This window comes from Protopterus annectens, chromosome 7.part0, assembly GCF_019279795.1.
Source record: "Protopterus annectens isolate FY-2018-M chromosome 7.part0, PAN1.0, whole genome shotgun sequence".
Classification (NCBI taxonomy): Eukaryota; Metazoa; Chordata; order Ceratodontiformes; family Protopteridae; genus Protopterus; species Protopterus annectens.
In genome coordinates, this window is record NC_056739.1 from 797,119,138 (window position 1) to 797,142,037 (window position 22,900).

Consider the following 22,900-nt stretch of genomic DNA (forward strand, 5'->3'; position numbering starts at 1 on the left):
TACACACTCAGACTAGCAGAATCTCTGGGAATCTCAATAAATTGGGGAAAGTGCAACCTGATTCCCTCTCAATCTTTAGAGTTTATCGGAGTGATTTTCAACACAAATGCTTGACTAGTCTCTCTCCCGGACCACAGATTACACAGGAAAAGATTTCAAATCCGGGTGATACTCTGTCAAAGCCTAGTCCCAGCTCGAACAGTTCTTCAACTTCTTGGTTCCATGGCAGCATCAATTATCATAGTACCCTTGGCAAACTCTAAAGATGAAAATTCTCCAATGGCTCCTTCTAACACAGTGGTATCCCTTACAACATCCCTTGTCCTTTCAAATACGAATAACTCAGCGATGCAAATGGGACTTAATGCGGTGGATGAAGCCAGACGAACAATTATGGAGTCGCCCCTTTTGCCCACAACAGCCCAGGGCCACAGTGACTAAGGACGCTTCCCTGATGGGGGGAGGGGCTTTACCAAGGGAAGACTGTCCGAGGTACTTGGTCAGACATAGAGGCCCACCTGCATATCAATGTCCTAGAACTGAGGGCAGTGCTTCTAGCATTGCAAGCATTTCAATCCATCCTTCCATCAGGGACAATTGCTATTCAATCAGACATGTCAGTAGTCTGGTACATCAACAAACAAGGGGGAACCAAGTCCTACCTGTTGTACTGTTGTTGTTGTTGCTTTTGTACTCTTCCTTTTGTAAAGACTACTGCAACAGTAATGCGGAAGGGCATAGTATAATAGGTTGCGGGTTTAAATCCCCTTGGGGCCTTATGCTTTAGTTTAGCAGTTAGCATGGAGCACTAAAGCTCTGACTTAACGAGCTGCATCCTGTGCCAATAGTACAGGGTTTGATACAGCACATATTTTGTTATATATCCTATAATATTTGTTCATAGGTGATTACTAAGCTAATGACACAAGAGCCTTTAGAAGCCTAGTCAGTAATACCCAGGATATGACAGTATTATATCTTAATTCCCCTCAGGGTAGTGGGTCTTTTAATTTGAACCCCTGAGTCATTTTACAGACTGCCTGTGTCCTTAAGGGACATGGGCAGTATCCTGGGAGCGAATTTACAGTTCCCCATCCATTTATCCAAATTCTTTTTGAAGAGAATGAGGGACAGACTTTGTTTTACAAAGATGGGAAGTTTATTCCATAAACGAGGTAGCCTTTGAGATACAAATCTCTCTCTCCAGCAAGTTCTGTTAGAGTCAAAAATAAGGTTCAGGTCCATGGAATGCATAACTCTTGTATAATCTTTCTTGACAATATGTAGCATTTTCATCAGGGCTGAATCAGAGAATGCCTTGTAGGTCAGGCATAAGTCACCTCTCAATAAATGATATAAGATGGAGTAAATGGATGGGGCCTGTAGTTGGTCTGCATAAGACGTGTCATGCTTTGTACTTTTTTAGTGAGAAATGGTATAAAGACATGCATCTGGAGCATTCTCCCCGGGACACTGCTGAAAATTGGCTTAGTTCCAAGTCGGACTTTCCCAGTAAAACAAATGTTAAATAAAAATAAATAAATAAACCTATGGGGCCACTCCAGTTGGTGTAAGTGACTGGTTTTGGTAATTGCAAAAAGGAGCATTGTGGGCCTGATGAAGGCCAAGTACAATGGCAATATGACTTGCTTTGATCTTGATGCCATGCCTTTACTTACATGTTGAGCCACACAGAAGGACTTCCTCACTACCATAGCTACCTGTTGGTCAAAGTTAAGATTACTGTCCATCTGTGTTCCTAGGTTCCTCACCACTGGGTCTACATTTAGGGGTGTGCTATCAATATTATAATTTGCCGAGATATCCGAGTTACAGAAGGGTATGATTACACATTTATTTTCAGACCATGGATTTGGCACCAGTCATTTATCATGTATAGGCCTGTTTATAGGATGTCAGCATCATTTGAGGATTCATTGATTGTTCCCAGCTTACAGTCATTGACAAACTTGGTGAGCCAGAGATAACCCCCCCCCCCACATTGGCCTTCAGTTCAGAGAAGTATATAACAAACAGGAGGTGTTCCAGTACTGAGCCCTGTGGGACACCAATATAACAGGTTTCTTATTGCACATGGATTCACCTATCTGGACAGCAGGTGTCCTGTCAGTGAGCTAGTTTGCTATCCATTTGATGGTGTAGGGATTTATGAATAACTCAGTAGTTTATCTGTGATCCCCAAGTAGGAGATTGTGTTGAAAGCTTTGGCCAGGTCTAAATAGACAGTGTCTTCCATTTTACCCTCATCCATACCTCTCAACCTCTTAGAGCAAGAAATCTGGACATGGCAATAAATAATGGGGGGACAAAGGCCCAAAAATAGGAACAATTTTTAAATATTGCTCTTACAAACTTAAAAAGTTGATAGAATAACAGGTTTTGCAATAGTATGAATTTTCTAAAGAGTATGAAGTCTGAAACTGAAATGTCTGACTTTTTTTCTGACTTTTCCTGACACTCTTTAATGATTTGCTAAAAAAACACAATTTTATGAAAAACTGACCAAAAATATGAGGCAGTAATCTGGACATTCTGGGAAAATCTATACAGTTGTGAGTTATACCTTATCCAGGGCCCTGGTGACTTTCTCAAGAAATCCACCAGATTGAACATGCAAGACCTTGACAAAGCCAAATTGGGTTTGGTCCAGAGTATGGAGAGTTCCTGTCTTGTTATTGATTAGATCCATGATCATTCTCTCCATGGCTTTGAAGATAAGACTGGTCAAGCTTATGAGTCTGTAGTTCTCTGGGTCAGTTGATGAGGGCCCCCCTTGTACAGAGGGATGACTGTTGCAATCCTCCATTCCTCTGGGACAAAGCCCATCCAGAGGTTGTGGTTAAAGAGGGTTTCTAGTGGCCCTGATAGATTTTGTTTTAAGTGATTTAAGAACTATCCTGGAATGTTATCGGGACCCATGGAGGCTGTGTTTTTGGCTTTAGCGAGCACAGTAAAGACCTGTTCCCTTGTAATGGACCTGTAGGGGGATGGTTGTGGGTATTTCTTTGGGTATGGTAGGAGGTAATGGGGGAGAGAAGTTTGAACTGAACTTGTCAGCCAGCAGGTTTGCTAGAGTTTCAGGCTGAGTTTAAATGTTGCAGTTCGTGATTAACTTGGCATATTGCTGAGCAGTTCACCTGAAGTTATGAACATAATTAAAACATCCTTATGGTTATCTTTCACCTGGGAGGCTATCTTTGGCTCATAGTTTGCTTTTGCAGATTTAATCTGCTTTCAAATTTTTTGTTTAGACAGGTGAGTGTCTTTGCACTGTTTTGTTAGTTCCTTCTTGGCTTTGTTGAGGATTCTTTTTCCTTTTGTTGAATAGCCTATTTATGTTAGGGGTTTATTTTTGTGAGAAATCATAGGTTTGACTCGGACAGGTACTGCTTCCTCTCTGCAGCTATGAATGTGGTTGTACAGTGCTTTAGTGTCCAGCTCAGAGTAGGCCTCAGTGTCATCTGGGTTAGGAGGGGCTTGGAAGGTTTATAAGCTCTCATTTTGTTTGAGGTGATAGGCCTTAGCAAAGTTCTTAACAGGTTTGGAGTTTGATGGGGATTCTAGGTTAGTTTTAATACTATTGCAGATCATTTTGTGGTCAGATCTTAACAGGGAGGAGTTAATGCTTGGGAGGGGCAGCATCACCCATGTTCTTGAGTACTAGGTCTAGGATATTTTTGCCTCTAGATGGGGAGCTGACTAGTTGCTCCAGGGTGTTTGCATTGACAAAGTCCAGAAATCTCAGAGCAAGTGAATTATGGGCCATATAAAATCTCAGTTTATGGAGAGGTAGTTGAAGTCATCCATAATTATGGTGTTAGGCTGAATGTTAAAAGATCCCAAAAGGTTTAAGTAGGAGGTGTGGTTTTCCAGACTCATGTTAGGGAATTTGTAGCTGGCAAGGATATGATAGGGGGTTGCACCTATGGTTAGTTGAACATGGAGCAGCACAAGCGAGTCATTTTGTTGGACCAGTCTAGCAGTGTACTTGTCCTTTATTAACACTGAAACACCTCCTCCCTTTGTTTTATCCTGAGCTGAGGGGGATCAAAATGATAGCCAGTTTAAAGACCTAAGTGCATGCATGATCTGGCAGATCCTGTCTCCAGACATACAGATCACTGTGATCTTCTCCGTGTTCAGCCTGGTAAGGGGAACATTGGAATGTCACAGTGGAATCCCCAATGACTAGAATGTTTGACTGTGTAGTGTGTTGCCTTATAGGCTTGATAGCTGTCCAACTGTGATTTTCAGAGTTGTGTTGTGTGAACTGCTTTTTTGAATGTGCACAAGGCCACTAAGAGATGCTTTTAGGAGGTCTTAGAGGTTTAGTTCGATTACACATGAGTAGCTTTGAATATGTGGATCTGTGTGTTTGTTCCTTAGTGTTTGTAATGAATGTTTTGGGTATAACACTGATCCTCATGTGCATTGTGTGTGTGTGTGTGTGTGTGTGTGTGTGTGTGTGTGTGTGTGTGTGTGTGTGTGTGTGTGTGTGTGTCTGTGTGACCTTTGCCTCCAGTGACATTGTGTATCTCCATCTCTCACACACTGTTTGTATATTCGAAAATTAAATGGTTGTCAGTGAACATGAGGCAGTTACTACACTGCCTCAGGATTCCCATATCCACCAGGCCAGAAACAGAGATGACAGGAAAGCGCCTATCCATTATACCAGATCCTTACTAGATGGGAAGGAGTAGGGGTGAGTTACTTAAAGGTCTAAGTGCGAGTGTTTAGTAGTATACTGTTAAATGACCTGCAGTGATGCTTCCCTCTTTGCAAACTGGCAACTCTTTGATCAGCTGTAACCAGTGGGAGACTATGGAGAGTGTTTCCTATAGAGAATTTTAAATTGGTAAGATTTGCTTAATATATAAAGCATGGTTAATCATGTTTGTGCATAGCACAAACACAAGGCTTTTATACCAGGAGGATGAACGACTTTTACACAATTAAGCCCTCAGGCCAATCAAATAAACATGCAATAAGCCTTCCACCAGCAGTTCCCAAATTAAATGGGTTGAATCAATTCTCTGCTCCCACCAGAGTTCAGAAAAAAACACTCTTAATGTAAAACAAACTGGTTTTGAGCTTAAGTGCAGTAACAAATGCTTTAGTAAATTCACAACCCTGAGAAATGTTCCCAAATGCAGAAATACCAGCAGGATGAAAGCCTTTTGTACAGTTGAGCCCTCACGTCAGTCAGACAAACACACAATAAGCCTTCCACCAGCAGCTTCCAACAAAGATGGGTTGAATCAGCCCTCTACTCCCATCAGAGTGCAGAAAAACCTCTCAATGTAAAATGAACTGGTTTTGAGCTCAAATGCAGTAACAAATACTTTACAACAAAAGGTAGAACTCTTGCAGTATCTGGATTTTTTGGAAATAGTTCACAAACCCTGAGAAAAGTTTCCAAATACAGAAAAATGTATGCAAACATAGGAGGACTTTTGCAAATATAGAAAAACTTTGCAAAGCTTAGAAATATTTTGGCAAGCCCAGGAGAACTTTGGAAAACTCAGAAAACCTTTTGCAGTATCAGAGGAGGTTAAGAAGTATCACAATACTGTTAAAATGATCTAAAATCAGTACAGTGAGTAAAATATGGCATTTCTTTAACAAGTGCAGACTGAAAAACAGTAATAAATTCAAACAAATCAGTAAATGTAGCACAGAACTGTTAAATAGCACTGAGATACTTAAAGTGCAAAAAAAAACTGTGTCAGCTTTGTAGTTCCACAGATGGCTTTAGATTAGCCCAAGGTCTTGTAGCCACAGGTGTCCAAGCCAGGCACAGGGAAGCTCTCAATAAATGTGAACTTATTAATATGATTTGACTAGTTTCATGTAACTGTAAGTTTGCCTGTGTTACAAGTGATAATTCAATAAAGGTGTAAAAAAGAGTACAGGGTTTGAATCTTTCTCTCCTCATTTACCTAATGTATAACATTGAGCAAGTCACTTAACCTGATGGTGCTTTAGGGCAATTAAGAATTTGGGCTAGTGACTTTAATGGTCTCCTGGACTGCATACATTGTAACATTCAATGAACCTAACTGTTCATACAAAGTGTAGGTAGTAATTTGTAAATATCTGTCAGAGTAATTCGACACCATCCCCCACTCTAGAATCATAGATAAACTTACTAAGCTGGGCATAAATCCCTATGTCACTCAATAGGTTGCCAACTGGCTTACAGACAGAACCTAGACTGTAAAAGTAGCCGACTCCAAATCCAGCTTCAGACAGGTGACAAGTGGAGTACCACAGGGTTCAGTCCTGGGACCGCTCTTGTTTGGCATCTACTTCTGTGACATACAGGCCAACACTAAGGGACTCTGGCCAACAAAGTTCGCAGATGACTGCAAACTGGGAACCATTATTGAATCCCCAAATTATGTGGATATTCTACAAAAGGGCCTTACAGAAACAGATACTTGGTGCCAGAGCCATGGGCTCAAGCTTAATGCCAAGACATGTATAGTTATCCCCTTTGGGAAAAAACATGTACCCGTGAATTACCACATAGGTGGCAGTACACTAAATAGAGAAAGTGTGATGAGAGACCTAGGGACACAGGTGGACAGTGGTCTCACCTTTGATAACCACATCACCACAACAGTCAGGAAATCCTTCTATGTGGCACACCTAATCACTAAGGGCTTTTCATCCAGAAAAAAGGAGGTCATTGTCCCACTGTACTCATCCCTCATTAGACCCATTATAGAGTACAACGCCCCATTTGGTATGTACCTCACAAGACATCTGCAACAGCTGGAAAGGCCGCAGAAATACCTCACTAAAAGAATCACAGGCCTAAAGCAGATGCCATATGCTGACCGTCTAAAAAAACTCTAGTTATACTCTGTGGCATATCGTTTACTCAGAGGTGATCTCTGCTTAACATACAAGGCCATGTCAAACCCTGAGCAGTTGGACATGCTTCACTTAAAGAAATCCCAATCCCTCAGAGCCACATGCTCCAGGGATCTAAACCTTGTCATCACAATGAACAAAACATGCTGGAGGGTTAGGTTCCTGACCCAGAGACTCTCCAGACTCTGGAATAGACTGCCCATACATGTCAAGCAGAGCGCCTCCTTGGTCCTCTTCAAAAGGAACCTTAACGATTGGATGGGAGAGAGGAAATTCACCTCGGGGATCATGTCAATCGCCCTGCTAGACAGGGGTCCAGGGAAGTAAATATTGTGGGAAGAAATATCCAGGGAATTGTTATGGCTAGACTTGTATAGGCCCTAGGGCTGATAGCCTAGTACCAACCTATGAACCTATCATTACAATCTTGGCTAATTTTAAGTTACCTGAATATTTTACCAGAATTTATCTCCTAAACGTTATAAAATAAAGATTTAATTAAAAGGTAGGTCCTAAATTTGATTCCTGTATGGCACTCCTTCCACAGTACCTTTATCCTGTTACATTCTCCCTATCCTATATGCACTCCCTAACTATGCGGTTAGTCAGAATGTAGTTTCCTTATTTTAATAAAGGTAGTGTAGCCACTGGGATTGAAAATATTTTGTAAATTGAAATATAGTGTCTGTGTTCAAACCTTCATCTAGAGCTTTGTTCACATATTCCAAGAACATTGTCTGCTTTGCTTGTCTGAAGGACCTGCAACAGAACATGTTGACGGGTATGCTGTTTCTCATCACAACTTAATTATATATTTTTTTCTATAATCCTTCTTTTAGTATACGTAAGGTAGAGGTAATACTGATAGGTTTGTAATTGATGGTCCCATTCCTAGCTCCATCTTTTCAGCTTAGAACTGTTTTACTAGAGGTGATAGCTGACAGGATCTTTACATGTAATGTGGGTGTGTTCTCACCATAAATCACCAGTAATGTATAGTCTGGCTCACTTACTAACCAGTACAGGATTATACTTCCAGCGTGTAGTGGCATTCACTTCTGCACTTAGCTGGACAAACTGTGTACAAGCAAGTAACTGGTGCATTCCTTATTGTGTTCTGAGGAGCAAGAAGTGGAACCGGGGGGGGGGGGGGGGGGTACTGTAGAAAATGATACATATGTTGCAGCACTGCTAGTCTAACAGTTTCTCTTGTTTTTTTTCTAGGTATGTACTCCTGCCCTTGCTATTATTTCCCAGATCGGGCTGGCACAACTGGCAGAGCTTCCTTCGTGGTTGGTGTGGATCTCAAGTCTGGTCTTATGCCACCAGACCACTGGATTAAGCGAGGAACAGCACTGTTGATGAGTCTTGATAACTGAAGTTTTCATCACAAAATAAGTGTAGCATCCTGATCATAACTTAGACTTCATTTCTAGTACCATTCAGATTAACACAGGTGTACACCAAAAATTTACTTCCTTTAATGTGCACTTCCTTGGAAATTAAGCACATTTGAAATAAATGTTCTTCATTTTTGTTGGCTGTTAAAGTTTAACTAATTTTATTTGTGAAATGACCAGTCCTTCATGTACCATAAATATAACTTTAGTTATGTCTTTTAATAAGAATATGTTATATATTCGTTGAGGGTAACATTTGTTTATGGTGCTAACAATGTTTAACTTTCTGCACCGGTGTTAAGTATTCAAAATTTATCATATACCTTTCCATGAACATGTGAGCCAAACACGGCATTTATTTTTCAATAAGATTCAAGTACACTGTCAACATTTTATAATCCCTACCCTCTATATGCCAGTTTCCCAACTTTTGTGTGCTACTCAGTCCCCTACATCTCATTATCACCCAATACATTTAATTTACCTATTCTCCTATCCTGTTCTGTATCCTAGCCTTAGTTCAGTGCACATCCAACTTCTGTCACTATTTTACTTCATTATAAGAAATACTCCTGCCCACCTCATAGAGATACATTATGCCCCAAATCCTTTTCCTTCACTAGCTCATTGCATTGCATACCCAAGTCCACCATATGCTAATTACAGTAGTGCCTTACACCCGTCACTGCACTGCACTGCACTGCACAACCAGTTCATCTGCCTCTGTCACTGCAATGCACATCTGAGTCCTTTCTGTCTCTTTGTGTATATACAAATACTCAGTACCTCTTACTAGGCAGATATTTTCTGTAGTTCAGTGCACTCCACATCCAAGTTTACTATCCCTTTCACTGCACTGTGTATATACTGCTGTCTGTTACCTAGATTACTGCATTATACACCTGAGTCTGTTACCAAGCTGTTTGGACACTGCACATCTAAACTTTTTAATTTCTCTTGCATTGTATATTGTATTACAGACTCAGTCCCCTATTCTTATAGCTCTATTCTCCTAAGTGTACTTACAATTCATTGCACAGTATCCATGAATCTGCTTTCCTGCAGCTTTTGTCCTTGACACTTCTATGAGTTATCAAGCTCACTTTCTGTGTATATAACACATTTGTTTCTGACTGTTGTACACCTGCCCCTCTCACAGTTTCTTTACCTGTCTTATTCAATAAATTTTCTCAACACTTTGCTCTATAACTTAAACTGCTTTCACTCTAGTGTCTCTCTGAGGCTATGTTCAGTGCCAATAACCTAAACTTCCCTCCTAAGTTTCAAATTACATTGTGCACCAAAAGCACAACACTGCTGTAGTGTTGTGCACAGATCAGCCCTTAAATGTATATTAATCTTGCAGACTAGATTACTTAACTTCTCACTGGTTGTCATATCTGAACATTTATAATACTATCCTCTTGTACACTTAAGTTCCGGTTGGGAATCTCACTGCATATTTATAGCTGACTCCACTGCATTGGCTGAAAGACCCACCCACTTCTCACTGATGCATATATTGCAGCATTTGCCCACTCTTCACTTCAGTGCTGTGTTACTTCTTGCTTACTTTTCACAGTGTAGGAATCCTTTTCACCTTATAGTACTCTGCATCCAAGTTCCTTAAAACCTCACAGACATTTACATCTGCAGCCCCCTTCCCTTTTTACTACTGCCTAAGCCTAAGTCCTCTCCACAGTTTAATGTACTGTATACTTTTATTCCCCTCCCCACATTACTGTGTAAGCCTAAGTCCTCTCCTCATTTCTATGTACTGTATACTTCATTCCCCTCCCTACTTCACTGCTGCTGTGTACACCTAAGTGATTGTCATATGTTATTGCTCTGTATGAGAAGCCTTTCATCCTTACACTACCTCACTTCATACCTCTCAACCTCTTAGAGCAAGAAATCTGGACAAAGCCATATATATAAAAGTGGGACAAAGACCCAAAAATAGGGACACTTTCTAAATATTGCTCTTAGAAAGTTGATAGAATAACAGGTTTTGCATTAGCATGAATTTTCTGAAGGGTATGAAGTCTGAAACTCAAATGTCTGTCATTATTTTCTAACTTTGGTCTTTAATGATTTGCCACTAATTTGCCAGAAAAACACAGTTTTATGAAAAACTGATCATAAAATGAGGCAAAAATCTGGACATTCTGGGAAAATCTGTACAGTTGAGAGGTATGCCTCACAAGTATATATTGAGGATTGTTTCTACCACACAGCATTGTGCATCTGAGATCCTCTTCCATAGAATTTATAATGCACAGCTAAGTAACCCAGCTTTACTACTGACTGCATTTGTGAAGGAAGTTAAGTCACTGGAATATGGTAGGTCTTCTGAATTAGAAATGTAACAGCCTTCTGAATTATTGCCCATTATATGGATGCTGTATTTACTAAGTACTGGGCATTTCCTGAAAATAAGTTAGAATGCACCAAATGTGAAGGGTGTTACGTGTCACAGTCTATGTAACTGCTGTATTTCATCAGATTGTGTATGAAGGCACTGTCTGATACTGTGCTGCATGGCCTAGGTCATGCCTAGAAAGAGTCTGTTGGAATCAGTTCAGTGCCCTCATAATAAATAAATAAAAATGTCTTCCTCCACCTGAACAATGTGGGCTGAGTTAAATAAGATATCTGTGAACCTGACGGAGTACCTGTATATTCTAATTTATGTTCAGGCTTCGGTTGCAGAAGTTGTAACTACTGAAGATGCTAGGTAAACCCTAAGATATGACATTAAACCCAAAGTTTTAGCTTCACTGTGCTAAACATTGATAAGTGCTGGCTTCTAGACATAATGTATTATTTATTATAAATTAAATTTTTATACCTTGACTTTTGTTTCTCTTCTGTGTGTGGTGTAAAATTACTTCCCATAATCTTACATTTGTATTTGTCCTTTTGGGATTCAAAGACCTACTGCATACTGTGTAATACTAATGTATGTGCTTGCAATTCGTACAGTGCAATGAGAAATTGAGGAGTGGAGCTCAGGTTATCAGAACTGAGCATAGCCTGAGAGAGACACTACAGTGAGGAGGGCCTAAGATACACAGCAGTGTGTTGAGGGAAAACTAGTGAATAAGACAGACTAAGAAACTTTGAGAATGACAGGCAAACAGTATAGTCAGAGTGGTGCCAAAAGTGAAACAGCCATGCAAAGTGATATGTTACTGTGCATCAGACAGCTTGCATGCAGTACATATCCACATGATCTATACAAGTTAAATAATGGTCCTGATAAATTCAGAATTGGCTATATTGTCCACCTGATCTGCCTCCTGCAAATTACAGTGCAGCTGCAAAGTGCAGTATTAGGGCACAAGTTGCTGTCTACTTGTATAATATTATAACTACCTGATATGTCATTGTTGAACAGGAAGTGTCCTCTAGGTGAGCCCCTGTAACACATGCAGTTTGTCTTGACGTACACACACACACACACACACACACACACACACACACACACACATATCTATGCATGTACATTACACAGACATACTTCAGACAGATCAAACCACATCTGTTATGTTACCCACAAAGTATTGCTATTGCAATTGACAAGTTGCAGTATTTATTTATTTGACATTTGTTTATTGGGAAAGTTCAACTGAGTATGAGCCCATTTTCAGTGGAGGTCCAGGGACAAAAGCTCCACAGCACACATTAAACAGAATTAAAAAAAAATTGAACAATGGTTACAAATATTAAGACAATAACAAAGTAGTACAATTTGTGAATATAATAAAAGAAAATAAGCAAAATATAAGGCAAGCAATAAAGTTGACCATACATTATTATACAAGATAGAAGAGAGTTCCTAATATATATGTTACATAATGCATGAAAAATAAATAACAGAGTAAGTAATAGGCTGTAAAAGCCATATCATTTTTCTGGTCGGAGAACTAGGTAGTAAATGTCAGTAATAAATTCTGGGATAGATAAAGGTTAGTGTAATAATACTAAGAAAGAACATTAGAAGGTTAAGGAATTAATGAGAAGTGAGGCTAGAAAGTAGGTAATGCAGGAAGGTAAGTAGGATATATTAAGAGAAAATCTATTAAGAGTGGGGAAGAAGGGGCTAGAAAAGAGTACTATGATGGCAAGGAGCAAGGGCAGATCCAGTTATTGGTTAGATGTTCTTTCAGTCTAGACTTGAAGGAATAGTAGTGGGGTATAAGTCTGATTACATCTGGAATGCTACTCCATGATTTGGCAACACATTGAGAAGACAGACTAATCCCATTAGATATTTGAGGTTTGTAAATATATAGTAGATACTTGTGAGAGGTCATGAGATGGAATATACTGTTGAAGTAGTGATAATGTAGTTTACGAAAATGAGGAGTGTGACGCTCCAACACTGGCCCAGTAATCAGGGAGCCTCAATCCTCACCACTAGCACCAGTTCATGTAACACCATACGAATTGCAGGAGGAGTCATTACTGGGCACATTGCGGGTGCTGCAAAGAGCACTTTTGGCTAACATCAAAGAGTGAAACAATACTAATTTCATGAACTTTAATTGTATTTTGACTTAGGAGTGGGGCCATTCCCGTCATGGTATTAGAAACCCCAAAAACTTGGAGAAATTAAAAATGGGAGGATGACAAGTACACACACACACACACACACACACACACACACACACACACACACACACACACACACACACACACACACACAGAGTAAAGTATAATTTCCCTTAAGAGCACACAGAGACCACAGTCAGTCTGGGGCCAGTTTCTCCCTCTTTCTCCAGATCCACAGAAAGACTCCCCACTGGCATAGCTATAGAGTTCAGATCTCAGCTGAGTGGCCAGGCCAAGACCTCCAGCACCCTGTTTGTCCAACCAGTGCTTTGTGTCCCTGCCCAAGTATCTAACACACACACACTCATAGAAGTTTGTTTTACACACACACCTGGGAAAGGCTGGCACAGGTTTACTAGCTACACTTCCTTTTGCCCAGACTATAAGGTAGTTTTCACTGCCACCAGCCATGTCCTTATCAGCTACTTTAAGACCCTTAACAAAGGGTGTCCAATCGTACTGTGTAATGTTACTATCAATACAAATGGTAGTTTGACCAAAAGCAAGGCTATTAGGAGTGGCCTACACAGGGTCACCAAATAAATATGCAAGTACTCTCAGAATTTAAATATTTCTCACAAATATCAGCCACAATGAAAGGTTTAAATATATTTAATAATAAACAATGAACAGGAAAACAGTATATAATCACAGTTACATCAGAGTTCAAAATCACAGGAAATATTTAAAACAACATTGCAGGACAGTCTCAAATAAATAAAGAAAACATGTAAATTAAGTTTTTATACATTCCTGACTGTATCTAAGAGAATTATACTGTACCCTAGTTAACTTACTTACAGAGTAAGGCAAGTGTGTGGTGAATGGGTCTTCTTGTCAGGTCAAAGACAAAATACAAAATGATATCTCTCTCGGAGAGTTCTTAAATTAATATCACAAATATTACTGCTGGGATACTTGCAGAATGACATAATTCCTTGTCATCGGATGTCATTTCTCAGGCTCAAAAACAACATCATTTAGCATCTACCTGTGTAAATACATAAACAAGGTTTTTTTTTCCTTCGATCTAAGGCAGATCCTGAAAGTCATAAAACAATAAACACTTCTAGTTCCAGGCATTTTGTCTGTTACTGCACTGAAACTGAGAGATAACATCTTTTTAATATGTGGTCATAAAGTAATTTAAATTTTCAGCTATTTGTCTGAAGTTAACTTCTTGTGTTTCAGTTTCCATTGTTAAAATATATACATCTAAACAGTTACAGTAGTGTATATACATTTCTGTTCTAATCCAGTAGGGTACACTGTGGATACATCTTTAAGCTCAGTACTGTACAAACCCTGTTCAACACACACTTCCGCACCAGCAGTTTGAGATACACATAACATACAGTTCTAATATATTTGTAACACAAGCATATGAATCATGTTGACATTCACAAATGACATAATTATTTACAAAATTCCAGATAGCTGGTCTGGCTTTATCTCCTTTCATGACAAGGAGTTGTACAGTATTTTGTGAGTTAATGTTAGTTGATTAAAGTTGAGAAGGTCAGGTATTTCGAGCCAATTTACCGACTTGAGAGCAGAGCAGTGGTGAGAGTAGTCTGCCTGCCCTGTGGCAAATTTAGCTATTTTATTATAACATTGACTAAGTTTTGCTTTGAGGGAAGAGTAAAGATTGGTTAGGATAGCTGAAGCATAGAGAAGGGAGAGTAAGCAATAGGTGATGGCAAGGGATATTCTTGTGGAGTTTAATTTCTTAGCCCTATACATGCCCAATTTTTGATTATTTTTTATATAATTGCTGATATGTAGGTCAAACCTAAGACTGTTGTCAATAGTTGCACCTAACAATTTTGTATGTGAAACCACATTGATTGAAGTGTTGTTCAGAGAAGTAATAGCAAAGTTAGAGGTGTCTGTGTTTTGGTAAAAATAGAAGTTTAGTTTTTTGGGGGTTAAGTAGTAGATGGTGGTTGGTGAGCAAGACTCAATAGAATTGAATGCTCCTTGAGTTAAGCTGTGTAGATGAGAAAGATTCCTGGTGGAGATGATTAATGTAGAGTTGTTGGCATATTGAATTAGAGAGGCTTGTTTGGTGGCAGTATTAAGATGGTTAATAAAAATGTTGAAGAGGAGTGGCTGTAGTATTTAGCTTCGGGGTACACCAGTGCTAACAAGTAAATAGGGAGAGAAGTTAGAGTTCCGTTTGCCGGATTGATATCTGTTAGAGAGATAGCTAGTGAACCATTGTAAGGATGTTTCAGTTAAGCCAAGAAGAGATAGTTTGGGTAAGAATTGGGGGTGGGAGACAGTATCAAAGGCTTTGGATAGATCTAAGAATAGAGAAGAGACAAAGTTTCCTGAGTCACAAACTTTGTTGACAGTGTCATTAAAGGATAGTAGAGTAGTGCTAGCGCTGCATGCTGGTCTGAATACATGTTGGGTGGGAGAGAGATTATTATTGTCAAGTAGGTATTGATTCAGTTGTTTATGGATATATTTTTCTAGAATTGTTGATAGTGGTGAAAGAATAGTAATTGGCCTATAGTTAGAGATTTCCATGCACAGCCTCCTTTAAGGTGAGGAAGGTGGAAGGATTTGTTCCACAGGGAGCGACATAAGCCTCCTTGATAGAGCTATTAAATATTAGTGAGACTGGGTAGGCAATTGAGTCAGCAGACATTTTTAGGAATTTGTTAGGAAAAATATCTGCAGAAGGGGAACATGGATTGAGCTTGAACAGGAGGGATTTGATGAAGGAAGTAGGAATTGGTTGAAGGAAAAATGTGTGACAGATAATAGGAGGCTGAGAGGGAGTAGAGGGAGATGGAGGGAATTTGTTAGTGATAGAAGCTATGCTATCAGTAAAGTAAGAGTTAAACTGAGTTGCTATGTCAGGGGAGGTACTATCACAGTAGGGTTGGGGGGGAGAACTGACTTCCTAGGTTTAGGATTTTTTTGATGGAGTGCCAAAAGACTTTTGGACTGGATTTGTGCTGATTTTGTGGTCATGCATAGAATTGTTTTTTTGTCTCAATTAACCTGTTTCTTTACAATGTTACACAGTGCTTTGAAATGCTATAAATTATTGTGAGTCTTATGTTTTAGGTAAGTTGTTCAAGCCTTCTCATTTTTTTGCATGAGTGATCTGGTATAGACAGTAAGCCAAGGAGTATAGCTGGGTTTGACTTTGGTTTTGAAGTGTCAATGAATTCATATTCATCTGTACTACATTCAGCTGACACAGATAGATCTTAGTTTAATGTCTGTGCTTGAAGGATGCTACCCCCATGCTGCACTGAAGTACCCCTAATGAAACTTGATTCAAAACAGATGGTGGATGTGAGGACAGAGCCAACAGCCTTCTTATCTTCTTAACACTGAATGTGAGTGCTATACTTGCTGAGACATTGACACTGCCAAGTCAGAAAGTGGTAGCCAGTCTATTAAAATAATTTAGGCTAGCAGCTTGTGTTAGCATATGACACATGAAGTTTATACCAATAAATGCATAGTAACTGAGTGCTTCACCTAAATAATAGTTATCCAGATACTGGGTGCTTTACCTAAGGAATAATTATTTAGGTACTGGGTGCTTTTTCTCAGGAGAAAGTATCCAGGTAGTGGCCTTTCCATGTAAAGCATTATTACCAAGGAACTGGATGTTCCACCTAAGGAAGAATTATCCAGGTACTGGTTGTTCCACCTAAGGAATAATTATCCAGGTGCTGGGCATGCTGCCTAAGGAATCATTATCCACATACTGGGTACAAGCGCTGGGTGAGGTCAAACTCCAGTCACCTGTCCAAGAAAACGAATTGGGCTACTTACCACTATTATGGTGAGCTAATCTGAAGAGAAGTACAAGGCAGCAGCTCTAGCTAGCAAAATGCTGGGCTGAATACAAGTGTAACAGACACCTGGCTAAAGAGGTGCATGCCTTAAAAAGTGGGATAATGGAATAAGAACTGCTTGATCTCCATAATAAGTGAGAGAGATTTGTGTAATAAGGTGATCTCAAGTAGGATAGACTGCTGAAATAAGGAAATGAGTTCCATAACAAGTGAGACGGATGCAAGAAATAAGGTCATCTCCTTAATAACAACAGTGAGAGACTTGTGAAATAACGAGGTGAGGTCCTTAACAATTGGGATACACTTACAGAATTAGGAGGTGCTCTTCTTAAAAAGTGGGCTAAATTTATGAAATCACAAGGTCGTCATCAACCCCCTTTTCCCTATTTTCTGCATGGAGTTGGAGTGCCATGTCAACTGTTACCATTTCTTTCAATTCACTGCCACTCTCCTACCTTCTTCAATAGTCATGCCTGACTGCCACATCTTCTCACACAATTATTCCACCTCTTTGCTGGACACCCTTGTTTTCTCTTGCCTTCTTCCTGTCTGTCCCAAATCTTCTTGACCAGACTGTCTTCTGCTTTTCTACACATGTGCCTAAACCACCATGCTCTGTTCTCTTTGACCCTCTCTGCAGTTAGAGATACTTGGGCCTCTGCTCTGATGTCTTCATTTTTTCTTCTGTCCCACAGTGTGCATCCTACCACTCATCTCAGGCACTTCATTTCCATCACCTATAGCTTTTCAGTTGCTCTGCCTTTAGTGCCTAGGTTTCTGTACCGTACAGTAATACTGGTCACACCACTGTTTTGTACACCTTACCTTTCAACTTCTTTAGCATTCTTCTGTTATACACTACACCTTACATTCCATGCCAGTTGGCTGCAGCCCCTCTTTTTCTAGCTTTCCACCCCTCCCAGATACCTGAAGCTTTTTCAGTTCTATCATAATTCTCAGGTTCTTCTGATTTCTCCAATTTGCTGCAATTGCTGTCTTATCTGTATTCAGTTTCATCCCATGTGCCTTCAGTTTTACATTCCAGTCCCCTGTCCTTTACTGGACTGTAATGCCAAATCATCTGGATACAGCAAATTTGTTGATCTGTGCCATCCAGGGTGTTTAATAATGTAATCCATCACCAGTATAAACAGTGGGCTCAGAGCTGAACCCTGATGAACACTCACTCCCACTGGGAAACCCTCTGTGAGAAGAGCACTGGTCATACTTGAATCATTGGGTCTTTGTACATAGCCTGCATTAATTCTACCAAGGTTTCTCTGACTACAAACCACAGCAGAACTGCCCAAATCAGCTTTCTTGGGACATTCTCATATGCTTTCTCCAAGTCTATAAGTGTCTATTTGGACTCTCTCCTCAGCTATAGCTTCTTCTCAGCTATATACTCTCAGAGGTAATATGGCTGAGCAGTCTAAGGTGCTGGATTAAAGCTCCAGTCTCTTTGGGGGCATGGGTATGAATCCCACCATTGCCATGTTTTAGGGGGTGGATTTGACATAATACTTAAGGTCTTAACCTCATAGATACAAGGTACGGGATTTGGTTCTGAGCTCAGGTTACTGGCTAGCCTTAAAATGGCCCTTCAAGGCAGTTAGTCTAGTATTCACCTATGAACCTATGTGTCTCACAGCAAATATGGGATCAGTTGTGATATGAATCTGAACTGTGCATCTCCCATCTTGCTTTCTACTACTCTGCATATTCTTTTATCAATTACCTCTCCAGGAATTTCATGAAGCGTTACAGGAGTTTGATACCTTTGTAATACCCATAGTTGAGAATGTCCCTTTTTTCATGGACACTGGCACTAGTATGCTTATTCTTTAGTCATCTGGGATACACCTTTCTCTACATACTGCTATGAGTACCCTCAGGAGCCATTTTTTCTCTCTCTCACCCAGCATCTTGATCTTATCTGCTGTGACTTCATCTGAGCTTAATGCTTTCCCTGACTTCATTTTCCTTTGTGCAGTTCTTACTTCTAGGGTGGGTCCTTCTCTTCTTTCATCATACACTGTGGCTGGAGCAGTACAGCTTCAGTGAGATTTTCTTTGTACAGAAGCTTCTGGAAGTACTTCTTCCATCTGCCTTTGATGCCCTGTGAATTGGCGAGCAGGTTTTTGCTGGCATCATTTATGAAGCTTATCTAACTATCTTCTTTATTTTTAGGCCTTTGCCTTGCAACCTGATACTGTTTCTTTGTGCCATCTGCTGAGTCACTTTCCAGAAGCTGATAGAGTTCTCCTCTGATGCCTTGTTCTTTGCTATTGCAGCACCTCTCTTGGGTCTGTCTCACTTCTATGAAAACACAAGTATTCAAACACCTATCTATCGACATCAATACAGTGAACGGTCCTTTCATCGAACCTACACAAGTGAAACTTCCCAGACCAAACAGTTAACTGTCCAACATGACAAGCAATACAACACACCACAGTACATTAACCCACCAAAATGGGGGGGGCTATGCCTCCCCATCCCCAGTGTGGGATATTGCACCCCCCACACCCCGTACTTAAATGAACCAACTCCGAGATTGCATTACAGTAGGGAAAAGGGCAATTATGGATGTTGGACAGCTAAAGAGTTCTTTGCCCTGGGAAAAACGTTTGCTGATGTGAACGTTTGATAAAACAGCTGTTCCTCAATGTATTGGGGTCGATGGATAGGTGTTCGAGTAGTTGTTTTTTCGTGGAAGTGATATAGCTCCCCTCTCTTAACCCCTTTGTTAGCCACACTGTATTCCTTCCTAGCCTGGTCCGTCTTTTCTATCTCTCACTTTTTCCTGCATTCCTCCTTTCTTTTGTTGACTTCCTGGAATATTGGAATACACTTATACCACCAGCTGTGCATGTGTGCCTTATTTCTATACCTGGCTTGGCTGCATATCTGTTCTGTAGTCCTCACACATGCTCTTTTAAGGTGGTATCTTTCTTCTTCTTCAACTCCACCTATTCCCTCTTCTTTTTGAGGTCCTAGAGTCCTGAATAATTCCTTGAACTGTAGTACTTTCTGTCCAGTCAACATCCAGGTCTTCAGCCTAGTCTCTGTTGATCTGATAGCCTTCTCTGACCACTGCTTGCATCTTTGTTATAGCAAGCAATGATTCATTTCCAGTGAAACAGTTGACCCACAACATAAATCATTGCTTGCATCTTTGTTGTAGCAAGCAATGATTTATGATGTGGGTCAACTGTTTCACTGGAAATGACTTTGCAGTCACTGACTCTACCCCAGGTGTCCTTTCCTTATTAGGATGAATTCTGCCCAAGTTGCATGTTGGGCCAGTCTTGTATGTGATGTTGTGACTCTCTCTCTCTCTTGCTGAACCATGTCGTAGGCACCATTAAACCAATTGCCAGACGGAAGTCTAGAAAGACCTTGCCTTCTTTATTCCTGTTGCCTCACCCATGTGGACCCAGGCAGTCCTCATATCCTGTTCTGTCTTGATATCTGCATTCAGGTCATCCACTAACAACACAAATTCCTGTTATCCTGCTTTATTTAGTAGATCCTGCAACTGTTGTCTAAAAGCACTCATTTCCTCACCATCACAACCCTGCTGTGAAGCATATGCTGAGATTATGAATAGTATCCTGTCCTTACACTGGAGTCTAATTGCCATGAGTCTGTCAGTAATTCTAATGGCATCCCTCACTGTCTTATGAAGTCTCTCATTCAGCGCAATTCCCACACCATTTCTAGCTTGTCCTCCTCCTGAGTGGTGGTCTATGGATCCCAAGCCAACTGGCTTTGCTGGACTGCCCCTTTCATCATGTCTTCTGGATATATAGGATGTTCAGCCTCCTCCTTACCCATCATGGCATCTACTTCCAAACTGCATCCTGTCAGTGAACCTACATTGATTGTAGCAACCCTTAGTTCATGTCTGGCAGGTTGATTGGTTTATGTCTAGCTTTTGCTCAACACAGCTATCCCAGGTAACCCAAGCTAGACAACTGGACAAAAGCTAGCCAGTAGCTTATTGACCCAGGACTGATGTGCTTTATGGTGGGTACACATTGGCCAATAGGAATACAGTGGATATAAAAAGTGTACACACCCCTGTTAAAATGCCAGGTTTTTGTGATATAAAAAATGAGACCACAATAAATTATTTCAAAACTTTTCCCACCTTTAATGTGACCTATAACCTGAACAATTCATTTGAAAAACAAACAAATCTGTTAGGGGAATAAATATAAGAAATAAAAAACTTACAATAAGCTGGTTGCATAAGTGTGCACACCGTTAAACTAATACTTTGTTGAAGCACCTTTTGATTTAATTATAAAATTCAGTTTTCGTGGGTACACACCTGCCATCAATTAAAGAGACTCTGATTAACCTCAAATAAAGTTCAACTGTCCTAGTAGGATTTTCTTGACATTTACTCAGTTGCCTGCAACAGCAAAAGCCATGGTTTGCAGAGAGCTTACAGAGCATCAAAGGGATCTCATTGTTGAAAGATATCAGTCAGGACAAAGGTGCAAAAAATTTTCCACAGCATTGGACATACCATGGAACACAGTGAAGACAGTCATCAAAACTGATGAAAAGACTAGACGAAAACTGACAAGGGAGGCTGCCAAGAGACCTACAGCAACACAGAAGGAGCTGCAGGAATTTCTGACAAAGTACTGGTTGTGTACTACATGTGACAACAATCTCCCATATTATCCATATGTCTGGGCTATGGGATAGGGTTGCAAGATGAAAGCCTTTTCTTACACAGAAAAACATTCAGGCACAGCTAAAATTTGCAAAACAAGACATCAAGTCTCCCAAAAGTATCTGGGAAAATGTGTTATGGTCTGATGAGACCAAGGTTGAACTTTCTGGCCACAATTCCAAAAGGTACGCTTGGTGCAAAAACAACACTTCGCATCACCAAAAGAAACACCATCCCCACGGTAAAGCTTGGTGGTGGCATTATCATCCTTTGGGTTGCTTTTCTTCAGCTGGAATTGGGGTTTTCGTCAAGGTGGAGGGAATTAAGAACAGTTCTAAATACTAGTCACTTTTGGCCCAAAAACTTCAGGTGTTTTCTAGAAGACTGAAGATGAAGAGGAATTTCACCTTTCAGCATGACAATGACCCCCAAGCATACATCCAAATCAACAGAAGAAAATTAAAGTTTTGCAATGGCCCAGCCAGAGCCCAGACCTAAATCCAATATAAAATCTGTGGGGTGACCTGAAGAGAGCTGTGCACAACAGATGCCCTCACAATCTGAAAGATTTGGAGCGCTTTTGCAATATTGCCAAGTCAAGATGCGACATACTGATAGACTCCTACCCAAGAAGATTGAATGCTGTAATTAAATCAAAAGGTGCTTCAACAAAATATTAGTTCAAGGATGTGCACATTTATGCAACCAGCTTATTGAATGTTTTTTATTATTTATATTTTTCCCCTAACAGATTTGTTTGTTTTTCAATTGAATTGTGCAGGTTACAGGTCACATTAAAGGTGGGGAAAGTTTTGAAATTATTTATTGTGGTCTCATTTTTTATATCACAAAAACCTGGCATAAAGGGGTGTGTACAATTTTTATATCCACTGTACATACGCCCTTCCTATCGTTAACACTAGTCCCTGGTGTAGATCGGAGTAGACCACATTCTCATCCCACTTATTACCAGTAGATACTCATGCTGTGATCCATTTTCTGTGATCTTCAGTCTTCTAAACACCACAGTTGATGCCCAAAGTGGTTGGTCTGTACAGCTCTTCCCCCTGTAGCTACCATCTTGAGTCTGTGCTGCTTCCCACAACTCCATTCTTGGGTGATTTGGAGGTGGAAGGACTCAGCATGTTTGTTTTTTTTTTCTTTTTTTTTGGTGGTGGGGTGGACATACAGTCTCCACACAGGCATTAGTCAGAGGTCAGGATTTAATCTTGTACCTTTGCACTGGAGGTGAAGACATTAACCATTATATCAACTGGTGTCCCCAGTAAGGAGATCTCCTTAACAAATGGTGTAGACTAATGGAATGAGGTGTTAATCTGGAATGACCTTGACCAAAATATTTTGTCTAGTTGCTGAGATCATATAGGTTGTACTAAATGGATTATCATATAGGTTGTACCAAATGGATCCATTGAGACTTTGAGTGACAGTGGATGAGT

The 22,900-nt window shown here is 40.2% G+C and overlaps 1 protein-coding gene across 1 annotated transcript in view; it reads left to right on the forward strand.

Moving 5' to 3' along the window:
• DNAH2 (dynein axonemal heavy chain 2) overlaps positions 1 to 10,260 on the forward strand; it is a 6,636,854-nt gene extending 6,626,594 nt beyond the window's left edge. Inside the window, exon 88 of the mRNA XM_044077324.1 lies at positions 8,128 to 10,260. Within this exon, the coding sequence (XP_043933259.1) occupies positions 8,128 to 8,282 (155 nt within the window). The 3' untranslated portion in view covers positions 8,283 to 10,260. The remainder of the gene's footprint in view (positions 1 to 8,127) is intronic.
• Positions 10,261 to 22,900: the final 12,640 nt, after the last annotated feature.